This window comes from Neopsephotus bourkii, unplaced genomic scaffold, assembly GCF_033783945.1.
Source record: "Neopsephotus bourkii isolate Nb327-2 ecotype Australia unplaced genomic scaffold, CSIRO-AGI_Nbou_v1 NB_244, whole genome shotgun sequence".
NCBI classification, from domain to species: domain Eukaryota; kingdom Metazoa; phylum Chordata; class Aves; order Psittaciformes; family Psittacidae; genus Neopsephotus; species Neopsephotus bourkii.
This window is the reverse complement of record NW_026900754.1, coordinates 99,085-119,429: the sequence shown is the minus strand read 5'-3', so window position 1 is coordinate 119,429 and position 20,345 is coordinate 99,085. Positions and strand designations below refer to the sequence as shown.

Here is a 20,345-nt window from a genome sequence, read left to right as displayed (position 1 = left end):
TTTGCATACATCCTTATGCCTTGTCCTTATGGAGCCCTTCTTATTTTACATAGCTTGTAACAACTGCAAGTGACACCCAAAACGAACGGGACAGAGATTTTATTCTATTTTTACAATATTCAGAAGCAGGGAGTTTCACAAGTCTCCTAGTTTGGAATCTAGGGAAATAAACCCTCCCTTTTAAATCTTTTCTCCCAGCTGCATTGTTTTGCATTCATCTAGATCAAATTTCACCCACAGGATTTCAATAGGTAATAACCCCGGCTCTATGCCATAGTGCTAAGCTTATGTATGCTCTCTCTCTGTCTCAAACCTGCAGCATCAACACCTGCCCCAAACCTGTGCAGAATGCCAGCAGCAGAGGCACTGTGGCACTGCAACAGTGAACCGTTTGTGTACAAGGTACGGTCCATAAATCGGCATATATTGCCCGTAGCTGGTGCATCTCAGAGGATAAAGCACACACAGCAAGAGCAAGCCCAATGGGCAGGATCCAGGCAGGAGGAGGCTGCTGCTTTTGACAGCCACACTGCATGTGAGAGAAAGAGGGAGAGAAAGATTTATACCAGCACAATGTGGGCTCACCCTGGGGGCACCCACAGGTACCCACTGGCATCAGTTTGCTTTAGCTTTGTAAACAGCCCTAACGGTTTCAGCCGCTGCTCTCCTGCAGCGAGGGAGGCACTTGCTTTCTCCTGGAACAGCTAATCCTAATGTGCACGCTGTGACTGCCTGGAAAATATCCTCCCTGCAGCACATTTTGGTGGCATTATGTTGTGAATCCCAGTGCTCAAAATCCATGCCTGTTTCTCTGATGGGCTGCCTATCCCAAAGTGAAAGCAAGAGAGGAGAAGGAGGGGGGGAAATCCCAAATCCCTCTGGCACTCCCCTATAGAGAACACGATCAGCAGGTCCAATGCTGCACGATCCTTTCACAGGCAGAGCAATATGCGAGGAAACCCTCAGATCTTTGCAAGAGCAGCTGCCTGGCAGCAGTGGAAAGCTGCCAAGTGGTGGGTGGTTGGCGTATGTGCTGGGAGAGGGGAAACTCAGAACAGATATTTGTGTTAGCAAAAATGCTGTAATTCTTCACAGTGTAAGCAAGAGACTCAGCCCTGCCAACTCTCAGGCTGGGGAAAAAAACATCAGTTGGCACCAGGCACTGTGTTTTCCATTAAGATGCCTCACCTTGGCCCTCTGAGTACATTTAGGACCAGAATCAGCCCCAAGGAAGCGAAGCAGAGCATCAAAAGGGTACAAAACCAAAAGGGAATAAATGAACCCATGATGGTGAGAGAAAGGGACATTTCTCAGTCCCCAGCAGCTCTGTCTCCCTTACAGGCTGCTGGAGCAGCATCACCGCTCCTGCTGCTCATTGTCTGCCATTGCTCCTCTCCATGTGTTGTTGGAAAAGGCATGTGGCCTGTGTGACCATAAAAATGGCAAGGGAAGGTTATATAATAAAGCATAATCATAGAATAGGTAGTGTTGGAAAGGACCTTAAGATCATCAAGTGCCAACCCCCCTGCCATGGGCAGGGACACCTCACACTAAACCATGTCACTCAAGGCCTCATCCAACCTGGACTTTAACGCCGCCAGGGATGCAGTCTAATGTAACTGGCATGGTGATGATGAAGCTTTGTCACAGATGGATGCGAATCTCCATCCTTCTGTAAATTCCACAGGGGCTGGGTAGAAGGCAGCTCATTAAAATCGGGCCATGGATATTGCAAGCTCTCAGGTGAGCTTCCTTTGCAGGACATCTCTCTAGAATAAATCTCTCTTACAGATCTGCTTTTCTTGCATTCCACAGAGGTGATCAGCTGGACCTGCTACCATTTCAGTAAGAGAGGAGTCCATCCAGACTAGCAATTGGCTCCTGCTGTAGGTAAAGCATTTGGAGAAACTGGTAACCCCTTCATTAGCAACTGCACTACAGCAAATGCAATGTCTATAGAACTGTAAGCACCAAAGAGAGCACAAAGGGGCTGACTGTTCGCTATCTCTTTAAACCAGGACAAAGGTGGCATCAAATGAAATTAGCAGTGACAGATTCAAAACAAGGCAAAGAGAGTGAATCCTCAAACAACACGGGACCATGGACCTCCCCACTGCAGCATTTTGTGGATGATAAAAGCTTACCTGAGCCAACTGGGAAAAATAGCAGAAAGGAAATAAACAGATCTTACTTCTGGCTTTGGGAACCCCTGTGCAGCAAGCAGAGTATTGCATCTGGCTCTGGGAACCCCCAGACATGGACCTACTAGAGTGGGTCCAGAGAAGGGCCATGAAAATGATAAGGGGCTGCATCACCTCTCATGAAGAAAGGCTGAGAGAACCGCAGAGAAGGTTCAAGTGGGACAGTATCATAGCCTTTCAACATATAAAGTGGGATAGTAAGAAGGACAGAGTGAGACTTTTTACTAGGGCTTGTAGTGACAGAACGAGGCACAACAGTTTTAAACTGAAAGAGGGTGGATTTAGATTGGGTAGAAGGAAGAATTTCTTCACTATGAGAGTGGTGAGGCACTGGCACAGGTTGCCCAGAGCAGTTGTGGATACCCCATCCCTAGCTGTGTTCAAGGCCAGGTTAGATAGGGATTGAAGCAACCTGGTCTAGCGAAAGACCCCATTCCCCCATGGCAGGAGGGGATGGATGACCTTTGAAAGTCTCTTCCAACCCAAACCATTCTATGGTTCTAATAAGTTGATAGAAGCTGGAAGAATATTCACAGAAACTATCATTGTTAACTTTTCCACTATTTTACTCCTTATTGAGCGTCCACTGCTAGCCATTGAAAGAGAGACACAACCTGATGCTCATGCCTACAGTTCTTATCTTGGGTTAGGATACCCACGCTGCTTGGTGTAGCTAGGAGCCAGCAGATGCACAGCTGTGGGATGCTGAGGGTCTGGTCTAAGGTGACATTTACTACAGCTTTGTATGATCCTTACAGGCAGTGAGCTCCCTTAGCTCCATGAAACAAATGAGAGAGAGCAGCTGCTCTGCATCACACACTAGACACTTTCCCCCAAAATCAGCATCCTCAATGTGAGCTTCAGGGAGGTGAACTGCAGCCTGTGTGCTCAGGAAGAGTTCTCCTGTAGGATAGTAAAGGTTGGACTTGATGATCTTAAAGGTCTTTTTCAACCTACTTGATTCTATGATTCTGTATCACAGGATACTCTTCTTACTGCACAGACTAGCAAGTAGTTGGTTTCCTTCTGATGGCTCATGGAGCTCAGATTAATCCTGCTCCTCAGTACTTCAGTTGCAGACTTCACTGACAGCCAAAGCAGTCCCTCCTGCTCCCTTTTGGAGTGCCATCACAGCCCATGCAAACAGGAAGCGTGTATCATTGCAGAAGTAACACACAGCAAGTCTGCATCCCAGCAATTAGTGTTAAATCAACTGACAGGATTAAACTAAAGGCACAACATAAGCAGACAGTAACAGAGGCCAAAGAACAGCAGTCACTTCCCTACAGCTCATTTTCTAATTTAAAGGGCAGATGGGCAGAGCAGCAAGGTAGCTCAACATGAGGAACCTTCAGAGAGGGAAAACCCATTCCTACTGCAAATGTGGAGCAATTCAGAAATATTGCAAGTAAACACAGTAGAACTCAGACAAGAAAGAGGGTAATTACAGCATTTCTTTGCCCTCTAAGGACTTTCTCTATACATTCCTACTTCTCAACCCCCCATATTTGTTTTGAGAAAGAACAACACAGGCTTTTGTCCTCCACTCACCATACACCCATCCTACACAGATGACCTCAAAAATGGACAGGAAGAGCAGGCATATGCCACTGGCAGCATAGTAGTCAAAGAGCTGGAAGATGTACATCCCACCCTGTTGAAGAGGTAGAGGAGAGATAGTCATGGCAGAACTATTCCATGTCAAGGAAGAATGACTGAGGCAAGCAGAATAACAGCAGAAACAGTGCTCCTAGAGCAAATGGGAGAAAAAGATATTCTCTTGGGTCTGTCCCCACCTCTGTCCCAAATAGACAGTCAGACCTGGTGGCAAGAGAGCATTTCATGCATGTTTTATGATTCTGCTGGCCAGGCTGCTTTCTGTGTCCGTAGGAGCAGGAACCAGTTTGTTTGCTTGTTTGAAACCAGTTAGAAAGTTTTGAGCATCATTTCAAAATATCACATAGCAGTGCAGAACTTGGCACCCAATAGGGTCAAGACATTCAGATACCTCATTCTAGCTGCATCCATCTTTACATATTGCTCATGGTTCAAGCCCTGCAATGATAGATGCATGTGGTTTCCCTGATGCCTCTGCCTTCAAACTGAGCTCTCATAGCTTCCATCAGCTGCATCTACAGGTCAGTGGATGACTCTTCTCTCCTACTTTCTTGTGTTTTCTCAAAAGAGAGAGCCCCTCCAATACAAGTCAAGCAGATGCTTTCAAGTAGTGTTGAAAGGCTCTAAACACTGCCAGAGTAGCAGTGCAGTTACCCCTTCATCCCACCACATATAAGGTAACATCCTGCAATGATGGGAACTGCCCTACTCCAAGGGGGCATGCAATAGCCATGGGAACCCTTAATTCAGTTTCTCTCCAGGGTCTGTTGATAGCAGTGGGAGCCGCGGGCAGCAAGCCCTGAGCCAGGATCTTGTTGGAGGATCATTCAGCCACTAGTGCCTAAGAGGTTTAGCAGGCATTAGCTGTCACTACACAGCACATGGAGGCAACTCAGAGGCAACTCACCCCTGCCCAAGGGGTGCATGTGCAGCGCAGCACAGCACAACACTGTGCAGGAAGAGGTGCTTGGCTAGTAGATGCAAAGAGGGGCAAACACTGTGCATATAGTACCACACCAACACAGCTCTGCTCCTCCAGGTCCCATGGATCTCAGGCTTCACACTGGCTCAGGCAGGGTTACAGTGCAGCCATTATCCCCAGCCTCCCCTCCTGCTGCTCTGCTTCTGGTGGAAAGCAGCCAGCAAATGATCGCTGCCTTTAGAAGATCTTCTGCTTGTGTTGCCCAGCTTGTTTTAGCCACCTGGCCTGGTATTTGCACAAAGCTGTATGTCAGACACCCTCCCTGGGCTGCAGGACCATCTCTCTGGAAGGCTCAGTTATACAGCAAGTACACTAGCATTACACAGTGTAAAAGCAGCACCAGCTGTGAGAGACACCAGCTAATGCATTAGAAATGAAAGACAATTAACAACATCAAAGACAAGCTTGCTGTCTCTACCCGCTCCTCCAGTGCACTCTAGCAGGCTTCCTGGTGCGCGGCTGGATAACCCAGCTACTCCTTTCTTACCTCAGTGACCAGCAATAAGCCCAGCAGGTAGCATATGACTGCAATGGCCAGGATCAGCAGCTCCCGACGCCCCTTCTTACGTAACACTCCCGGGAACATGTCAATAAGCGCTGTTACCATGCTTTCCACGCAGACAAACTGCAGAAGACAGGACAGAAAAATCAGTGTCTCCCCTTCCCCAAGCACACACTCCCTCTCACTGCTCTTTTTTTGTCCAACCTCCCAAATCCTTATTTCTTTTTGCTTTCTCTTTTTGCCTCTTTTGCTGCCACCAAGGGCCAGCTGCAGCTGCTAGGGACCCAAATACAGCTCAATATATCACTGAGCTCTCCTCTGGACCTGGCGACCAAAGGGGTAATAAATACAGCCTTATGGGGGGGATGAACTGTGAGCTGTACAAGGAATTGCCTCAGACTGAACAGAGCATGCTGTTGCACAGCAGGAATGACCAAGTGATGGGGAGGCAAGGGGAGGACTATACCCCCCAAGCAAAGTAAAGAAGCACCTGAGATGGCACAAGGAACCCCTGTGACAGAGGGGAGCTTCCCTTACCACCATGAAGCTAAAGTGGGCCAGGTGACTGTGGGGGCACAGCTCAGCCCCAACATCAAACACACACTTTGTACAGCAGGACTGGCTCCATGTTAGAGGAGAGGGGCTTTTGCTGTACCTGGCTGTCCAGTCCCAGGAAGATCAGCATGAGGAAGAAGAGGCAGGACCAGAGCTGAGACACAGGCATCATTGTTACTGCCGTTGGATACGCTATGAAAGCCAGGCCAGGACCTGCCAACAGACCACAGGATGACCATGTGTGCTCCCCACACCATCACCTGCCACCACCACCCTGCAGTATGGAGCGAGTCACATACTGCTTCAAAGCTCCTTGCCCACACAGGGCTGAAAGCTGTGTTGGAGAGCACTGGTCCTGCAGATCTTGCTGCAGACACCCGTAACAATGGAGAACATAGATAACATCCTGGGCTTTATTTCTGAAAGCCCCCTCCCCTTGAGGCTCTCTGTTTGCCTTGGCTCTGAAGTCTCAGGGAAAATCCTACCTGATTCAGCCACTTCTGCAATGGGTATACCCTGCTCTCGAGCCATGAAGCCCAGCACAGAGAATATGGCAAAGCCAGCAACCAAGCTGGTGGTACTGTTCAGGAAGCAGAGCATGATGCAGTCCCTGCAGGGGTAAGACCAGAGAGAAATCAATGTTTCCCGCTGCAGAATGGGTCTACCTGGGATCATGTCTGTTCAGCTTCCCTGGTCAAACAGCAAGGACCAAGGAACAGCAATGCTGCTCTTGAACTCCATCAGAAGTAAAATGTTCAGAACAGATCAAAAAATCAGCCCACCTACCTTGTACCCCACTGTTCAAGAGTCACAGGCCTGTACATGGCACAAAGAGTGGCTTGTGAATGGGATGCCATGATATACATAGGGTCACGGCAACAAAAAAGGTGACAGGAGTCAAGAGAATAAGAAAAAACACAGAGAAAGTGAGGAAATGGCAAATTAGGAAATGAAAGAGGCTGCAAAAGTAAACACACTCAAGAAAGAGGGCCATGTGGGCCAGCCAGAGCTAAGCTGCCAGTCCAAGGCACCTAAGGCATTAGAGGAAGGTGCCAGTGCACCACTCCATTGGTGGCAGATGCATTTCAGGATAGCCAGGGAAAAGTATTAATTGGCTGACCAACAGCTGTGGCAACACCTATTGGAAAACAGAAGAGGAGAGATGATTGATGTCTCTCAAGTACCATTACATTTTCCCATCCATGCTGGAGCAATATATGAAGAAATAACAAATTCCCTGCTCCTTGGGGGGCTCTGTGGAAGGTGTCAGAAATGGTCATGATGGCTTCACTGAGCTCCAGCTCATGCCATGGATAATATAGATCTGTAATTCAAGGGCCAGGAGGACGCCAGACAGACTCGATTAATCTCCTTGATAGGATAGAAATACCACTGACAGGATATTACCCTGATGATAGGAAAGCACTGGACACAGGGGGCTCAGCCATCATCTTTGTACCATCTCCCCTGCCTAGCAAGTGACAGCAGAGCTGGCCATGCCACCCCTGTGCACTCCCCATGTCAAAATAGCCCGTGGTGTCTCCACAGTGGCTGGAGACACTCTCTATTTTTGAACCTCCCCCTCCTCCTATCTCTCCCATTTCACAGGGCACTACTAAAGCCATTTTCTGGAGTCTTCAGCTTCCCTCAGCCACTCTCCATCCTACACTTCAGCCTCTGCGGCTTGCTAGTCAAAGCAGCATGACCTAAAGCCTCCCCTGTGGATGGATCCTGCCTCAGATGCAGCTCTGTGCCATTTATGTCAGCACATTTCTAGAAGGATACAAGGAGTCCAGGCTCATCTTACCTGTAACAGTTGTTGGTGTATTTGTTGTAGCTGCCCAGAGCTGTCAGGCACCCCTGGCAGATAGCATAAGAGAAGAGGATCTGAGTGCCTGCATCCATCCAGACCTGGAACAGAGAAGGTCAGTTGTCTCCAGACCTGGCAACGAAATAGACAAATGGCTGTGCCCTGTCTAGCAACAACACCTCCATCCATGCAGAACAAACCCCTTGAGACAGAGAGGAGCTTAGTGGATGTAAAACCTGGGATACCTCTCTGGGAAAACTGAACAGAAAATCATCTAGGAAAAACCTCTTAAGGGGACCGTATTTCCACATCTCACTCAAGGTAACACCACTTCTCCATCCTGTGTCTTTGCATTCTGCATTGAGACAGCAGCCCTGGCAGCACAGCTCTGACTGAGGTTGAGCAGTGGTGTCTGTGGTCCCTGCATGGCTCAGGGTCCACACTGGTGAATCATCCCAAATGCAGGCCAGCAAGTACTTTGTGTGATCAATGTGTTCCCTTCCCTGCTCCCCAAGCTAGTTCCCCACATCTCTGAGGCTACTGTGCAGGATGAAGGGCAGAAAATCTCCAGGTGGAGAGATTTCAGGCCAGTGGGGTGTTGTGCATCCAGGTTCCCCTTTGCTCTGTCATGTCATGGAAAAAGCTAAGTGGGCTTGTTCACCACTGCTTCAGAGCTCTCTTCCATGGAGGAGTCCTTTTACTCCATGTGTTATGGGCCAAACTCATACCCTCCCAGGGACAGTCCTGAGCTGTGAGCTAGCCGGCAGACAGGAAAAGAGCATATCTTCTGTTTTCTGTTTGTCTGTGTATTCCTCTCACTCTCTTTTTCCTCTAAGCTGCAGACATCCAGACAGCTGCAATTCTGCAGCCTTCAAAAAATCACAGCCCAGGCATTGCTGCTTAAATTCACACCAGTCTCTCACAGACAGGCACGTACATGGGAGCCTTCCAGGCATGGGCACACACCCTGCTTTACACCAAAGCACCACATTCTCCCTAAACTCAGTATCAGGAGCTCTCACTCCTACTATGCTGGGTTGCAGCAGCCTGGAAAGACCACATCAGGTTTAGTTAGGCTTTGAAAGATTGGGAGGTTCTCAGTGAATAAGCTCTGGCCGTGAACAAAACACACTCAACCCCAGTCACCCCCCTGTTATTTATTTTGATATTAAAATCCAGTTTTGTTCAGCTGGCTTTTCGCATTGAGCGCACCACAGACTCCGTACTGACAAGACATAATTGCCTCTGAAAGCCAGTTGGGGGAAGACAGTGTGTTTGGCAGCTGGTTTGGGAGCAGCTGGGGCTTTGGCCATCTGGGAAGATGCAGGAGGTAAGCTAAGACTGTGGGCTAAGCATATTGCTTGGCTGCCTCCATGAAAAGATTTAGAGGGGGAATAATTAGCAGCAGTGTCATTTAAACGCTCTTCTGGGAAGGGTCTGTATTAACACCACCCTGGGATGGCAGAGGCAGCCTGCACAGTGTTGCTGAGCCCACACTGGGAAGGGAAGCAACCTGCTGCTACAGAAAGATGCTGTAGCAGACCATGCTGGGGGATCTACCAAGGCGGGTCCTGCTGCCTGCCCTGTGCAGCCCCCAAGGGTGCTGCCCACCTCCTACATCTTGGGCTGCCTTGCAGATCCTGGGTTTGGCTGCATCCTCTGCCCTAATCTGGACTAGTCCTCCCTGGGTACGCAGCATCTTCCCTGCCAGGGGTTTTTTCATGGGCTCCAATGAGACCCTTTGGCCAGTCCCTAACCCAGGCAAGGGGGACCAGCCCCTGGGATGTGTGAAGGGAACCCGCTGCCCAGCTGGGACACAGCCTGTGTTACCCATGTGCATTTGGTCTCTGCCAGTGCAGCAGCCCTGCACTCCCTGAGCAGGGGCTGTTAGAGCCAAACAAAATGCTAACCAGGCCAAAAACCACTCAAAAAGCAGTAGAGTATTTTCCCCACCCTTTCCTCAATTATGTGCATTTAAGACCCAGCAAAACCATCTGTTACACGCTGAATCTTTCATATACTCTTCTGGTTTTGCTGAAATTATCCAATATGCCCATATGCTGCAGACACACAAGCAAAAAGGCTGTGCTGTGCAGGGGGACTAGACCTCTCTCAGCTCTTTTAAGGACATCTCAAGTGTTTGCCAGTCTCCTTCCAGAGAAGACAGCTAGATCCTCTCAGCTAGCAGCGAACCCAGGAGCCAGGGTGCTGGAAGCCTTCCTGTGGCCAGCAAGTGCTTGACCAGCACCCACCTGTGGGTCTGCCAGCCTGGAGATGTCTGGCTTCAGGTAGAAGATGATCCCCTCGGCAGCACCTGGCAGCGTGACTCCTCGCACCAGCAGGATGATGAGCATCACGTAAGGGAAGGTGGCAGTGAAGTAAACAACCTGTGGGTGCAGGGACATAGAAGAGAGGGTCAGCAGGAAGGGGGTGAAGGCATCCTCTCATCCTGTCTGCAGGCCCCCACCCTGGCAAACATCCCTGGTCCCTGCTGTTGGCTATAGCTGCTACTGCTAGTGTCAAAGAGGGGTGGGAAAGAAATTAATTGAGGTTACATGTCAGCAGTGATTTAGTTAATCTACATTTTGGTCCTCACCCAGGACACTGTCACTGGCTGCTCTGCTTTATTTTCTCTTTCCAGTCAGTGTAATTTCCCTGCTCTCCAGCTGTTCTCTTCATCTTTCTAGAGCTACAGAAGAAATTCAAATCTCTTCCTGTCACTGAGTTTTAATGAGGAGTTATTAAAATGGTCCTATTCCCAGCAAGAGTTTTCCAAATTAAATGGGGACTTTTGTGAGACACCTCCGGTGGGCCTCATTTCCAGGGGTGCTCACGCAGCTCCTTCATCCCTTCCATGCCTCTGAGCTCACAGGTAAATGGGGGCACCTCAAAGCCTTGGAAGAAAATATAGACCATTATGTTTGTAAGACCTTCTTTTCACTTCTTGTGTGTGGTGTAAATAAACATTACAGTACAATTAATCATCTCTAACCCCTTGCCTAATGTAACAGTTTGGGGCTTTTTCTACCTGCAAAATATCCACAAGCAAGTTGCAACTTCCTAGCATTTATTCATTGTTAAAATTCATCAAAGTAATGTGAAGGCTTGTTTACTCAATGGATTCATAGTGAGAGGCCTAAAATGACGTTTTTTCTGCTTAGTGATAATTGGTCAAATAAGTCACAGTACATGGTATTTTTGCTGTTCCCCGATTGAATGAGAATGTGAGCGCTTTTGGCACAAGTACTAAACTCTACCTTCAGAAATCACTTCTGGGGAACATCTATACACATTAGCTGAACGCATGAGGAAAGGAAACATGGAAAGAGCACAACAGCGGCAAAATGAATAAAAGAAAAAGGCTTTTAAAGAAAGTGGAGTCTTTATGGTGTTATTTGAAACTATGCTCCTGAGCTGGCTATTGTTTCTGGAAGTTTGGACTCCTTAAATCACAGAAGCATAAACACAAGGGTCTGGCAGAGTTATCAGGTTAGAGCAGCCTCCCAGTCAAACACAACATCCTGTTTACTCTGCAGCTCCTGAGCAAAATCATGCACCTACTCAGAATCCCTGGAACATCCCTACTGCTTATCCTATTACATACTCAGGGAGGAAAAGAAGGAAGGAGCTGATTTTTTTGACATCCTCCCCTGTAGAACCCAAAATCACTACCTGCAGGGGAGACAACTGGCCTGTCTGACCTGTGGTATGGCTCAGGATAGAAAAAGCCACTCTGTATTGCTGCACCACATCCATGACATCCAGCTGGTATAAAGTAAGCCCTGTATTCAAACAACTGGTGATGGAAAAACCTTCTGTGGTCCCAGGCAAGCTCTGCACAAGGAAAAAGCTAAAGAATTTCAGTGAAGCTGGTTGGACTGATTGGGTTTGGCAAAATCGGACCAGAAAGTGAGAGGAAACAGTGAGTGCATATAGTAGCTGGAATGGTTTTCCTGGTAACATGGAAGAGTTTCTTCCTTCTGATGCTCCTAGTTTAAATACCACAGTGCCACCTTTACAAGACGTATCATTCTGATCTTGGGAGATTGGGTCTGGGAGGCTTGGGTTTGATTTGGTTTGATCTGCATGGAAGAGTAATTAAATCATTCCAGGTTCCCCTCAGCTCTCAGCCCTTTTCACTGAGTCTCTCCTTTGGTGCTGGGAGCATCAGAGATTTAAGATGTAAAATGTGGAGCATCCCCTCTCCTCATAAATGTGGAGTCTGGCTCTTCCTCCTTGAGAAATGGTGGACAACAACAGCCAGAGTCATCAGCAAAGCCTGGGAGAAACCTAGTGAGCAGAGCAAGCTATTGTCTTGCTCTGTTAAAATGGGTGCCCAGTGAAGTTTTAAGGTGAGAGAGAGGATTTGACACTGGAACATGGGTGTCCAGTACTACAAGGAACATCTGGCAGTAGTAAGGGTAGTGCTTTGAAGGGAGAAGTCTATTGCAGAAATTGGTTTTTCTCCCTTTACTATTGAGACATCCTCTGGATGCCCTCAAGACCCAACCATCATTAACGATTCATCCATCTCATTGCTGCTCCAGGAAGCAAGGAGGTCTTGAACAATCCAAGGCATCCATGACACCTGCCCCAAGCCATCACACACCCATTCACTCCAGAAAGATGACCAGTCCACCAGATCCATGGGATCAACATCAAAAGGGAGCATTGGCTCCAGCCTTTCCTGCAAAATGCAGGAAGATCGGCTGAGCCAAACCTGCAGAGCCAGGGAGAATACAAAGGAGAGCACAAAGAGTCCTCTCCCACCCCAAGTATTGTGCAGGATAAAGAAGCAGGAGAGATTTATTGTCTATTCACTGAGCTGGTTACAGGCAGCAGCTTGTCTATTTTCTTGAGTGTTTAATTATTGTCAGGAATAGGCAGCTCGACACTGCAGAGGATCTTGTTAAAAACACGAGCAAGCCACACCAGAACAACACGCTGGTGAGTGGATGACTTACAAGGGCAGTTGGGGAGTATCCATCAGCCATCGTGCATATCTGTAAGGGAAAAGGTGACCCAAGATCTTTCTCTGTCTTCCTCTGCCTGTTTGACCTCTTCTATTCTTCCTTGCATGGGTCCAACACAATAGGTGCAAATCAGTATGGCCCTACCAGGATTTAGGTTTGACTCTTTCCCTTTTCAAGAAGTAATAGAAGATGGGTATAAGGAGGTTTATGGACCAGGACAACAGTCTCCATTCCTACTTTGCCTGTGGACTTGACCCCTTTCCAGATGCAGAAGTAGCAGATGATCCACGCCAGCAGGAGACACAGAGCCAGCTCCCAGCGCAGGCTGCCCAGTTTGTGAATACCATCCGTGAGCCCCAGGACTCGCTTCCTGCCGGTGTCCAGGGACAGGGAGAAAAGCATTAACACCCCAGACCCCACCAATCCATACACAACTTTCCCATATTACCCCATCCGAAGACTTAACAGACTATCCACAATACAACTGCCCAAGACTCCCCTCTCTGTTGCTCCTGCTGATGCTCCTCCACCATGTCCTGTAGCTGGTCCAAACCCTCCCATTCTTCAAGCACGTGAAACCATGCCCATCAAACCCATGCAACACAAAATCACTGCCTGCTCCCCAGTCATTTCAGAGGGGTCACAGCTCTCAATAAATAGTATGTCCTAAGAATAGGGCAGGAGAGGTGGTCCAGCACTGTGCAGGCTCTTTCTGAACTCATGGGCTCATATTATCTTGTATGTGCCCTGTGGTGGCTGCAAGGGACAAAGCATAGTCAGCCTGCTCAAAAGCACTTTAGGAGCCATAAATGGGGGAAAAAAAGTACCTCTGAAGCTGAATCCCTGGCACCCCTCTTCTTTATGAGACCTTCCTCAGCTGAGTCTGGAGAGGTAGTGTGGCCACAACAGCCATCTCAACCTGTGCAGCCTGCAGTGATGACCCTCTCTGGGACACTGTCTGGCCTGCTGCAGGGCCCTCCTCCAGAGGTGTTTTATTGCTTCCAGCCCCATGACCAAACCTCTCCAAGTCCTTCTCTGGCATCTCACGCATGTGCCTCAGATCCTTGGTCTTCAGAGATGAGGCTGAGCAGTCTGATGGACCACTTCCCTCAGGCACCAAGCAAGAAGGGAATAGAAAAGGCACCAAGAAGGGAAAAAGCAGCTTTGTCCCGTTTTGTTTCACGGCACCGAACTGTTCAGTCTACCTTGGCCTTTCCTGCTTGCCTGCCAACAGTAGCCTGCAACACCCATCACAAGTATGTCCTGCTTACAGCAAGTCCTCATCTTTTCTTGGTGCCTCTTTCTGGGGCCACAATCACCCAGACACTTCAGTGCCAGAAAGGGAACATGCCTGTGCATGTGTGCACACAAGCACCCTTAGGCAGGCACAGTATGAGCAGCCTTTGGGCTGTATCTAGTCCTCATGCTCCTGAGTTCTGTGCCAAACTCCTTGGCAGCTTGGTGCATTGTGCTCCCCACATTTGGGTCTGACATGTGGCACCTCGCTTGGTTCTAGAGAGATGCACAGCCCTCCACCTGGATAGTCCTATAGCTGCTGCATTTGGATGACAGAGGAGCCTGAACAGAGGGAAAACGATCACGTACTCCCAAAACTCAATCATTGGAGACGTGGCGTTTGCAGGCAAGGTCCCATTGTCCAGGCTGGAGCGGTTCAGAATGTCCACACAGAGATCTACCAAAAGAACAGGAAGCTGATAAGCCAGAGGAAATCTCCAAGGTCCCTCCATGAGGGATGTTTCTTCCCCTCTGTACCCTAATGCTCACTCTGGCAACACACAGATCCTTCTCCCCATGCTATAGAGCATCTCATTAAATTCTTGCATCTCATTAAGCATCTCATTAAGCTCTGGCTCTCCCCAGCTACAAATCCCAATCCAGCAGTAGCCAGAGGGCTTTGGGAAGGGAAGAGAAGAAGGAGAGAGCAAATCCCTGCCAAATGTAAACCAGATGGCTGCAAAATATGGATTACTGAGACATAGCCACTCGTCAGGATAGAAAACCACATTCTCCTCCCAGACCACTCACTATTCCCTGCCTACACATGCATATACATGCTTACACACAGATGCCTTCATGTTCCACTCTTCATTCCCAACCTTGTCACATAGCATGAAATTACTAAATGTAGAGGAGAGGCCATGCATCCAAGAAATGCACCTCATCTTGCATTTGGCAAGCAAAAGACAATCCACCAGGAAACCAGGGAAGCCCAGATGTGGCTGGGAGTCTTCTATCTGTTAAAAGAACATCTGTGGCTTTCAATTCTTTAAAAGGCCGACAACTTCTGCTGGGGTGAAGGGGCAGAGAAAGCTGTGAGTGAATGGCCCAAGAGGGTGGAGAAATCTAATACATCACAGAAATTAACTGTCTGACCCAAGAGGAAAAGGAAGGGAACTGAGCTGCCACCAAAGCTCTTCCCAGTGCATCTACCCCATCCTTCCCAGGCACAGCCCAAGTGCCTTGAACAAAACCAAAACCAGGTTTTTTGTCCTGGGCACAGTTCTGTGAATTGTGGGCATGAGGAGATGAGACCCCTGCCACCATAATGGTATAGAGGCCTGTATGGATGTGATTAGACCAGAAAAACAGTGCCTTTACAGCTCTGTGTTACTGGTTCCTGCACTGGGAGACCTGTACTGGCAACATCCTCCCATGCAGGCTTAGTCTGATTTAGCCAGAAGCTCAGTGCACAAAGGGAACTGTTATGAATAAAAAATATTTTCTACAAAATCCAAGTAATTTCTTGGAATTGAGATGGATCTAAAAGCCAACCAAGGGAAGATGTACCTGAGTTCCAGGGGTTATTACAGGTGGCCCATGGTAGCACCACAGTGAAGGAGCTGAACAGGTAGAAGAGTGCCCAGGACAGGATGACGATGTAGTAGACATTCAGATAGCACTCTATGACTTGTGAGGCATATCCGATTCCTGCGAAGGAAAGCAAAAGGGATGAGGATGGGGCTGTCAACCAAGTCTCAACACATAAGGCTTAACCCCAAAGACATAGACCATGCCAGGGTAAGAAGGGTGTAGCACCAACCATATGGCTCACTAGAGAACAAGGGAAGACCTACCTCAGGGAAACAGAAAGGATTTTGTGACTTTGCATGCAGGCAGGAAGCACTGTTGGTATCTCTAGACAGGTCTATGGTGAACAGAGAGGAAAACTTTCACTGATGGGTAAACTTTATTCTCCCTGCTACCACATCCCTGCTTTACACTGCCTCTCCTGCAGGAAAGCCAGATCTAGCTTTTAAACAAAAGAAACGTAGGGGAATTTCTTCCTTCTGGGAAGACTCAGGCAAAAAGTGTTCTCACAGCTGATATACATAAAGCACTGGGGCAAAAGTACAGACTTAGAAGCTGAGCTCTGGTCTTTAGCCCTGCTTCTGCTCATTGCTGTCTGCAAAATGTGGGTGTAATAAGCTCTCCTCTGGACAGCAGAATTGTGGATGTGAGATTCATTAATGCATTAATGCCATTAAAGAGACTTTTCCTGGGCCTTAGGAGTCTTGGTTCTCATACCTGTGCCTCAACCACAACCCCAGCCCAACGCTGGGCTATCAGACCACTGTGGGAAGTTTGTAATTTCCGCCCTAGTTTGCAGGACACCAGCCTGCGAATTCTGCCACAGCAGCCCTGGGCACAGTAATGGGCAGGGAAAGCATCATAAGCCAGCCAGCCCTCCTCATTCTCTTTTCAGTATTTCTCTGGGACTACATTGAGGTCTTTGCCACTTCCATCCACCTCCTTCTGTTGCTTGCTGGCCATTCTGCTCCTCCTCTTGCCCAGTCTCTGTGCATCTCAAAGCAGAGACTGTGGCTCAGCTGGACCAGCACAGCCACCAGCCAGCATCCCACACCCTCAGTTGTGCATGGGGTGATTAGGGCACTGCTCCTGCACATGCAGCAGTCAGCAGGAGGGATAACAAGACATGGAAAGAGAAAAAGGGAGGGAGAATGAAGGAGAAAGAGGGGAAAAAAATAGTAACATTTCCAAAAAAGTTTCTGCATTATGAAGTGTTAGAAAGTGCTGCCAGGAATTCCAGGAACTTGACTTACCTTCAAAGATGGGACAGATCTTCCTCCAGGCAGTGACTCCTCCCTGGCTGGTGTACTGCCCCAGCGCCGTCTCCAGGAGGAACAGAGGGATCCCACAGGTGAAGAGGAAGATGAGGTAGGGGATAAGGAAGGCTCCTGCAAAGAGGGGTAAGATGCTGCCTAAGAAACCTCTTTAAAACCTCATCCCCACGACCCCTTGCCAGGTCACAGCTGGAATCAGCTAGATAAACAGCAAAAAATCTCTGAATTAACTGCACAACCTCTGCTAAAAACCCCAAGGTCTCCAACACCATCATCACTTGGAAAAAATACCAAGCATGGTCTGTCTTGTGCTATTGCAGTACTTCTGCATTTGGTCTTGGCCAAAACCTAGAGGCTAGGAGTAGTCAGGGAAGGGGATAAGAAAAGACAGTCCTTGCTTCACTCCTCTTTCAGCAGGAGTCAGGCGAAGCAAAAGGAGCCCTTGTTTCACATAACCACATTTGCTTTGCCTTTCCTGGGAGTCACAGCAAACTCCCACTTGCCCAGAGGATACAAACCTGGAGGCTGGTGACATTTCTTGATAAGTAATACAGTTGCTAGAATATAAATTTGCTTGAAATGCATTTCACATCAAATTTGAAAAGCAGTTTGCACCAAAACAATGAGAATAAGGAAGAGCAACAGAGCATCCCTCCAGCATTTTCAAAATGAGAAAGTTTTACTTCTCTCTTCAAATTCAATTTTTTTATCAAAATATAGAGAAATGTCTTAAAAGAAGTCAGTCTGAAATAGCCTTCAGATAATCCTCGATAAAATGGAAGAGGCAAGGGACAGAGAATGTTTTTTTCCAGAAATAATGACCAACAAAAACAAAGCATCAGAAAATCAAACCAAAACGGAAAAAAAAAAATAAATTAGGTTTAATGCCCTGTTCAGTTGTCTGAAACTTTTATTTCTTCTTTTTGGTTCTACTAAACTCAAACACCCAATGTTTTTGCTGTTCTGCTTAAAAACTGCTCCTGAGATCACAGTTTCCATGCTGACCTTTGTTCTACAGCCTCACAGTCTTTCTTCCCCATCATTAGTGCAGGTTTTTGCACTTTTGCTCTCTTCCAAACAGGCCAATGCCATTGCCTTTCGCACTGGAACAACTGTTAAGGTCTTGCCACCCCATACAGTAAACTTCTGGTCATGAGTACCTCCCACCACCATTGCCTGGAGAGCATCTCAGCTGTTTGAACCAAGATGAGGGCCCCCTTTCTCAGCAGAGGTAGACACTGTCTCCCAAGCCCTCTCCTCCCCTGCCAGCACAGGCATCTGCACTGAAATTCCTTCCCATCACAATTATCAACTAGGAATACTTCCCCTTGTTTTTAAGCCAGCAATAACAAGGAAAATCCAACTTTCCTTGTGGAAACACAGCTGTGCTGTATCTGCAGGGGACGTGGGGCCAGAGGATGGGATGCTGATTCACAGCATCAGTCCAGGTTTTCAGGGCAGGGAATGGGAACAGCACATGCTGAGCTAGAGGCAGCTGCTGCTTTCGGTGCTGTAATGCCAAATCTGCAGAGAGTTTTGTTATCCTGCACACAGATGAGCCTTTCAGCAGGTCTCAGACCTTCTCCTCTGATACCATTTGTCCCAGAGATTGATCCAGTTTGGTCTCTGAGTAATGACCTCTAAAAAACGTCTCTATTGCCTTGGGTTTTTTAACCTTCTCTTCACAGTAGTTACCAGCAGCCACTCCAGTTGTGATCACCTCCCCAGTTTGCTGTACCTCTAGAGGAGACTCAGCCCTGAGAAGAGCCCCCAGAAACAGACCCCCTTTGCTTATGAGTCAATAACAAGGTCAGGATGCTGAGCAATTTGATTAAATTTGAACGTGCAACCATGGACAAGTTTACATTTGGTTGCTTTATGGCAAGTTAGCGCAGTTATGATATCTGTCTTTACAGCTTTATAATCATCTCAGTACATCAAAAGGTGGAGAAAGGTGACAGGACAGCAATAACCAGTTGGGGGGGGGGGGGGCGCTCGCAACAATGATTCCATCTAGTGTAAGGCATCCCTGCCCATGGCAGGGGGGTGGAACTAGATGATCTTAAGGTCCTTTCCAACCCAAACCGTTCTGTGATTCTATGATTTAAAGGTGGGGAAAATCCCTTTTTTGCATTCTCAAGGACTTTTCCAATGGTGAGAATATATTTCAGTGTCATGGGAAACACAGAGCCTTGTCCTGTACTAATTGGTTTGCCATCTGATTCCCTAGAGCCCTAGAGAGAAGAATGACCTTCTACAATAGCAGCATATTTTCTGCAAAGGCAGTGTCTGAGCTGTGAGGGAAGGGCTCTCCCATCCCGATCTTTCCCAAGCCTAGCCTTGTTGGCCTCTGAATATCAATATTCGATACTCCAGAGTAGTTTAATTGAAAAAAAAAAGTATAAATTTATTCAGTAGATATCTAAAATGAACAAAAGTAGCCTTTTCACTTACACTAATTAGCATACAAATTGCATGGACTACTGAACCAGTTACCATAGGCATAAACTATGCAAAGATATCATCTGAGCTCAGGAAGAAATTTTCCATGCAAAACCCATGACTTCTCTGAAGTGTTACTGCAGAATGGGCTGTTCAATCAGGCGCACCACAAGTGGTTACTAACCTGTGCCAGTCTGACTTGCTTTTGGTGCTTCCAGTGCCTATCATCAAAACGTCAGAGAAGGAAACTGGAGGATGTGCTAAAAATCATCGCAGGTTCAAGAAAAACTCAATTCCATTTTCTTTAACCATCCTTTTATCCAACCCCTATTTGGTTCAGAGGAGATACTGTACTGAGTCCTGCTTGATTTGGATAAACTCCAGCAGCAGCACAGGGGACAGGAATTTGGTAGACCTGGAATGAACTCATCCATTGCTGAAAGCTCAGAGCAGCTTGGGAAAGAAAGGCTTCTGTGTCAGGGTCTGCAGAGAAAGGAAGTTTAAAGCAGGGGGAACATGCAAGTCCCAAAGCATTATTTCAAGGTGTCTCTAGAGAACGAGAACAAAAGAGAAGTTATTGCTGTATGTGACATGTAATTTATTATTCATCTTTTTCTTTTATAAAGTTAGATTTCAATTCACCAAGAAAAGTTAGTGACAGTCAATTATTACCTTCCTCTTTCCCAGTTTCATCTTATTGTTATGAGAAAGTTTAGTTTTTAACTATGTAATGACCTTATTGCAGTGCTATTGGAAAAGGAAAGTGACACAAGAAGCAAAAAAGAAGAGGAACAAATTTCCTGCGGACAGGTTTCACTAGCAGTGGATTGACCACTGGGATAACTATTTCTGGGAAAGAGGTAGTAATGCCCTTCCAATAGGCATCAGGCCATGGTAAGGATACCAGCACCATCAAAGCCTTTGTCCTCTCTAACAAGGGCCTGAGGGAGGTGAGGGTGACACAGAGAGTAGGAAAAAAGGACTTTTACAGAAGAAGGTTGCTGATGGCTTTCTGACCACTCATAGCATTTGATGGTTTCAGATCAACTGTTTCTCAAGATGCCCAAGAGCCTTAAAGAGTTACTAAAGTTCAGTTTGGCCCTCATACCTGTGAGATGTGCTTGGAGAACCAGTGGCCAATGGGGAGATTCACCACTCAG

At 47.5% G+C, this 20,345-nt stretch overlaps 1 protein-coding gene across 1 annotated transcript in view; it reads right to left on the bottom strand.

The window, feature by feature from the left end:
- LOC133208140 (sodium- and chloride-dependent betaine transporter-like) overlaps positions 1–20,345 on the bottom strand; it is a 39,031-nt gene that overhangs the window by 9,145 nt on the left and 9,541 nt on the right. Inside the window, exons 3-12 of the mRNA XM_061345790.1 lie at positions 16,723–16,857; positions 15,449–15,589; positions 14,246–14,333; positions 12,878–13,010; positions 9,920–10,054; positions 7,665–7,768; positions 6,343–6,467; positions 5,958–6,070; positions 5,288–5,425; positions 3,753–3,855 (exon numbers count right to left, since the gene is read on the bottom strand). Coding sequence (XP_061201774.1) covers positions 3,753–3,855; positions 5,288–5,425; positions 5,958–6,070; positions 6,343–6,467; positions 7,665–7,768; positions 9,920–10,054; positions 12,878–13,010; positions 14,246–14,333; positions 15,449–15,589; positions 16,723–16,857 — 1,215 coding nt within the window. The remainder of the gene's footprint in view (positions 1–3,752; positions 3,856–5,287; positions 5,426–5,957; positions 6,071–6,342; positions 6,468–7,664; positions 7,769–9,919; positions 10,055–12,877; positions 13,011–14,245; positions 14,334–15,448; positions 15,590–16,722; positions 16,858–20,345) is intronic.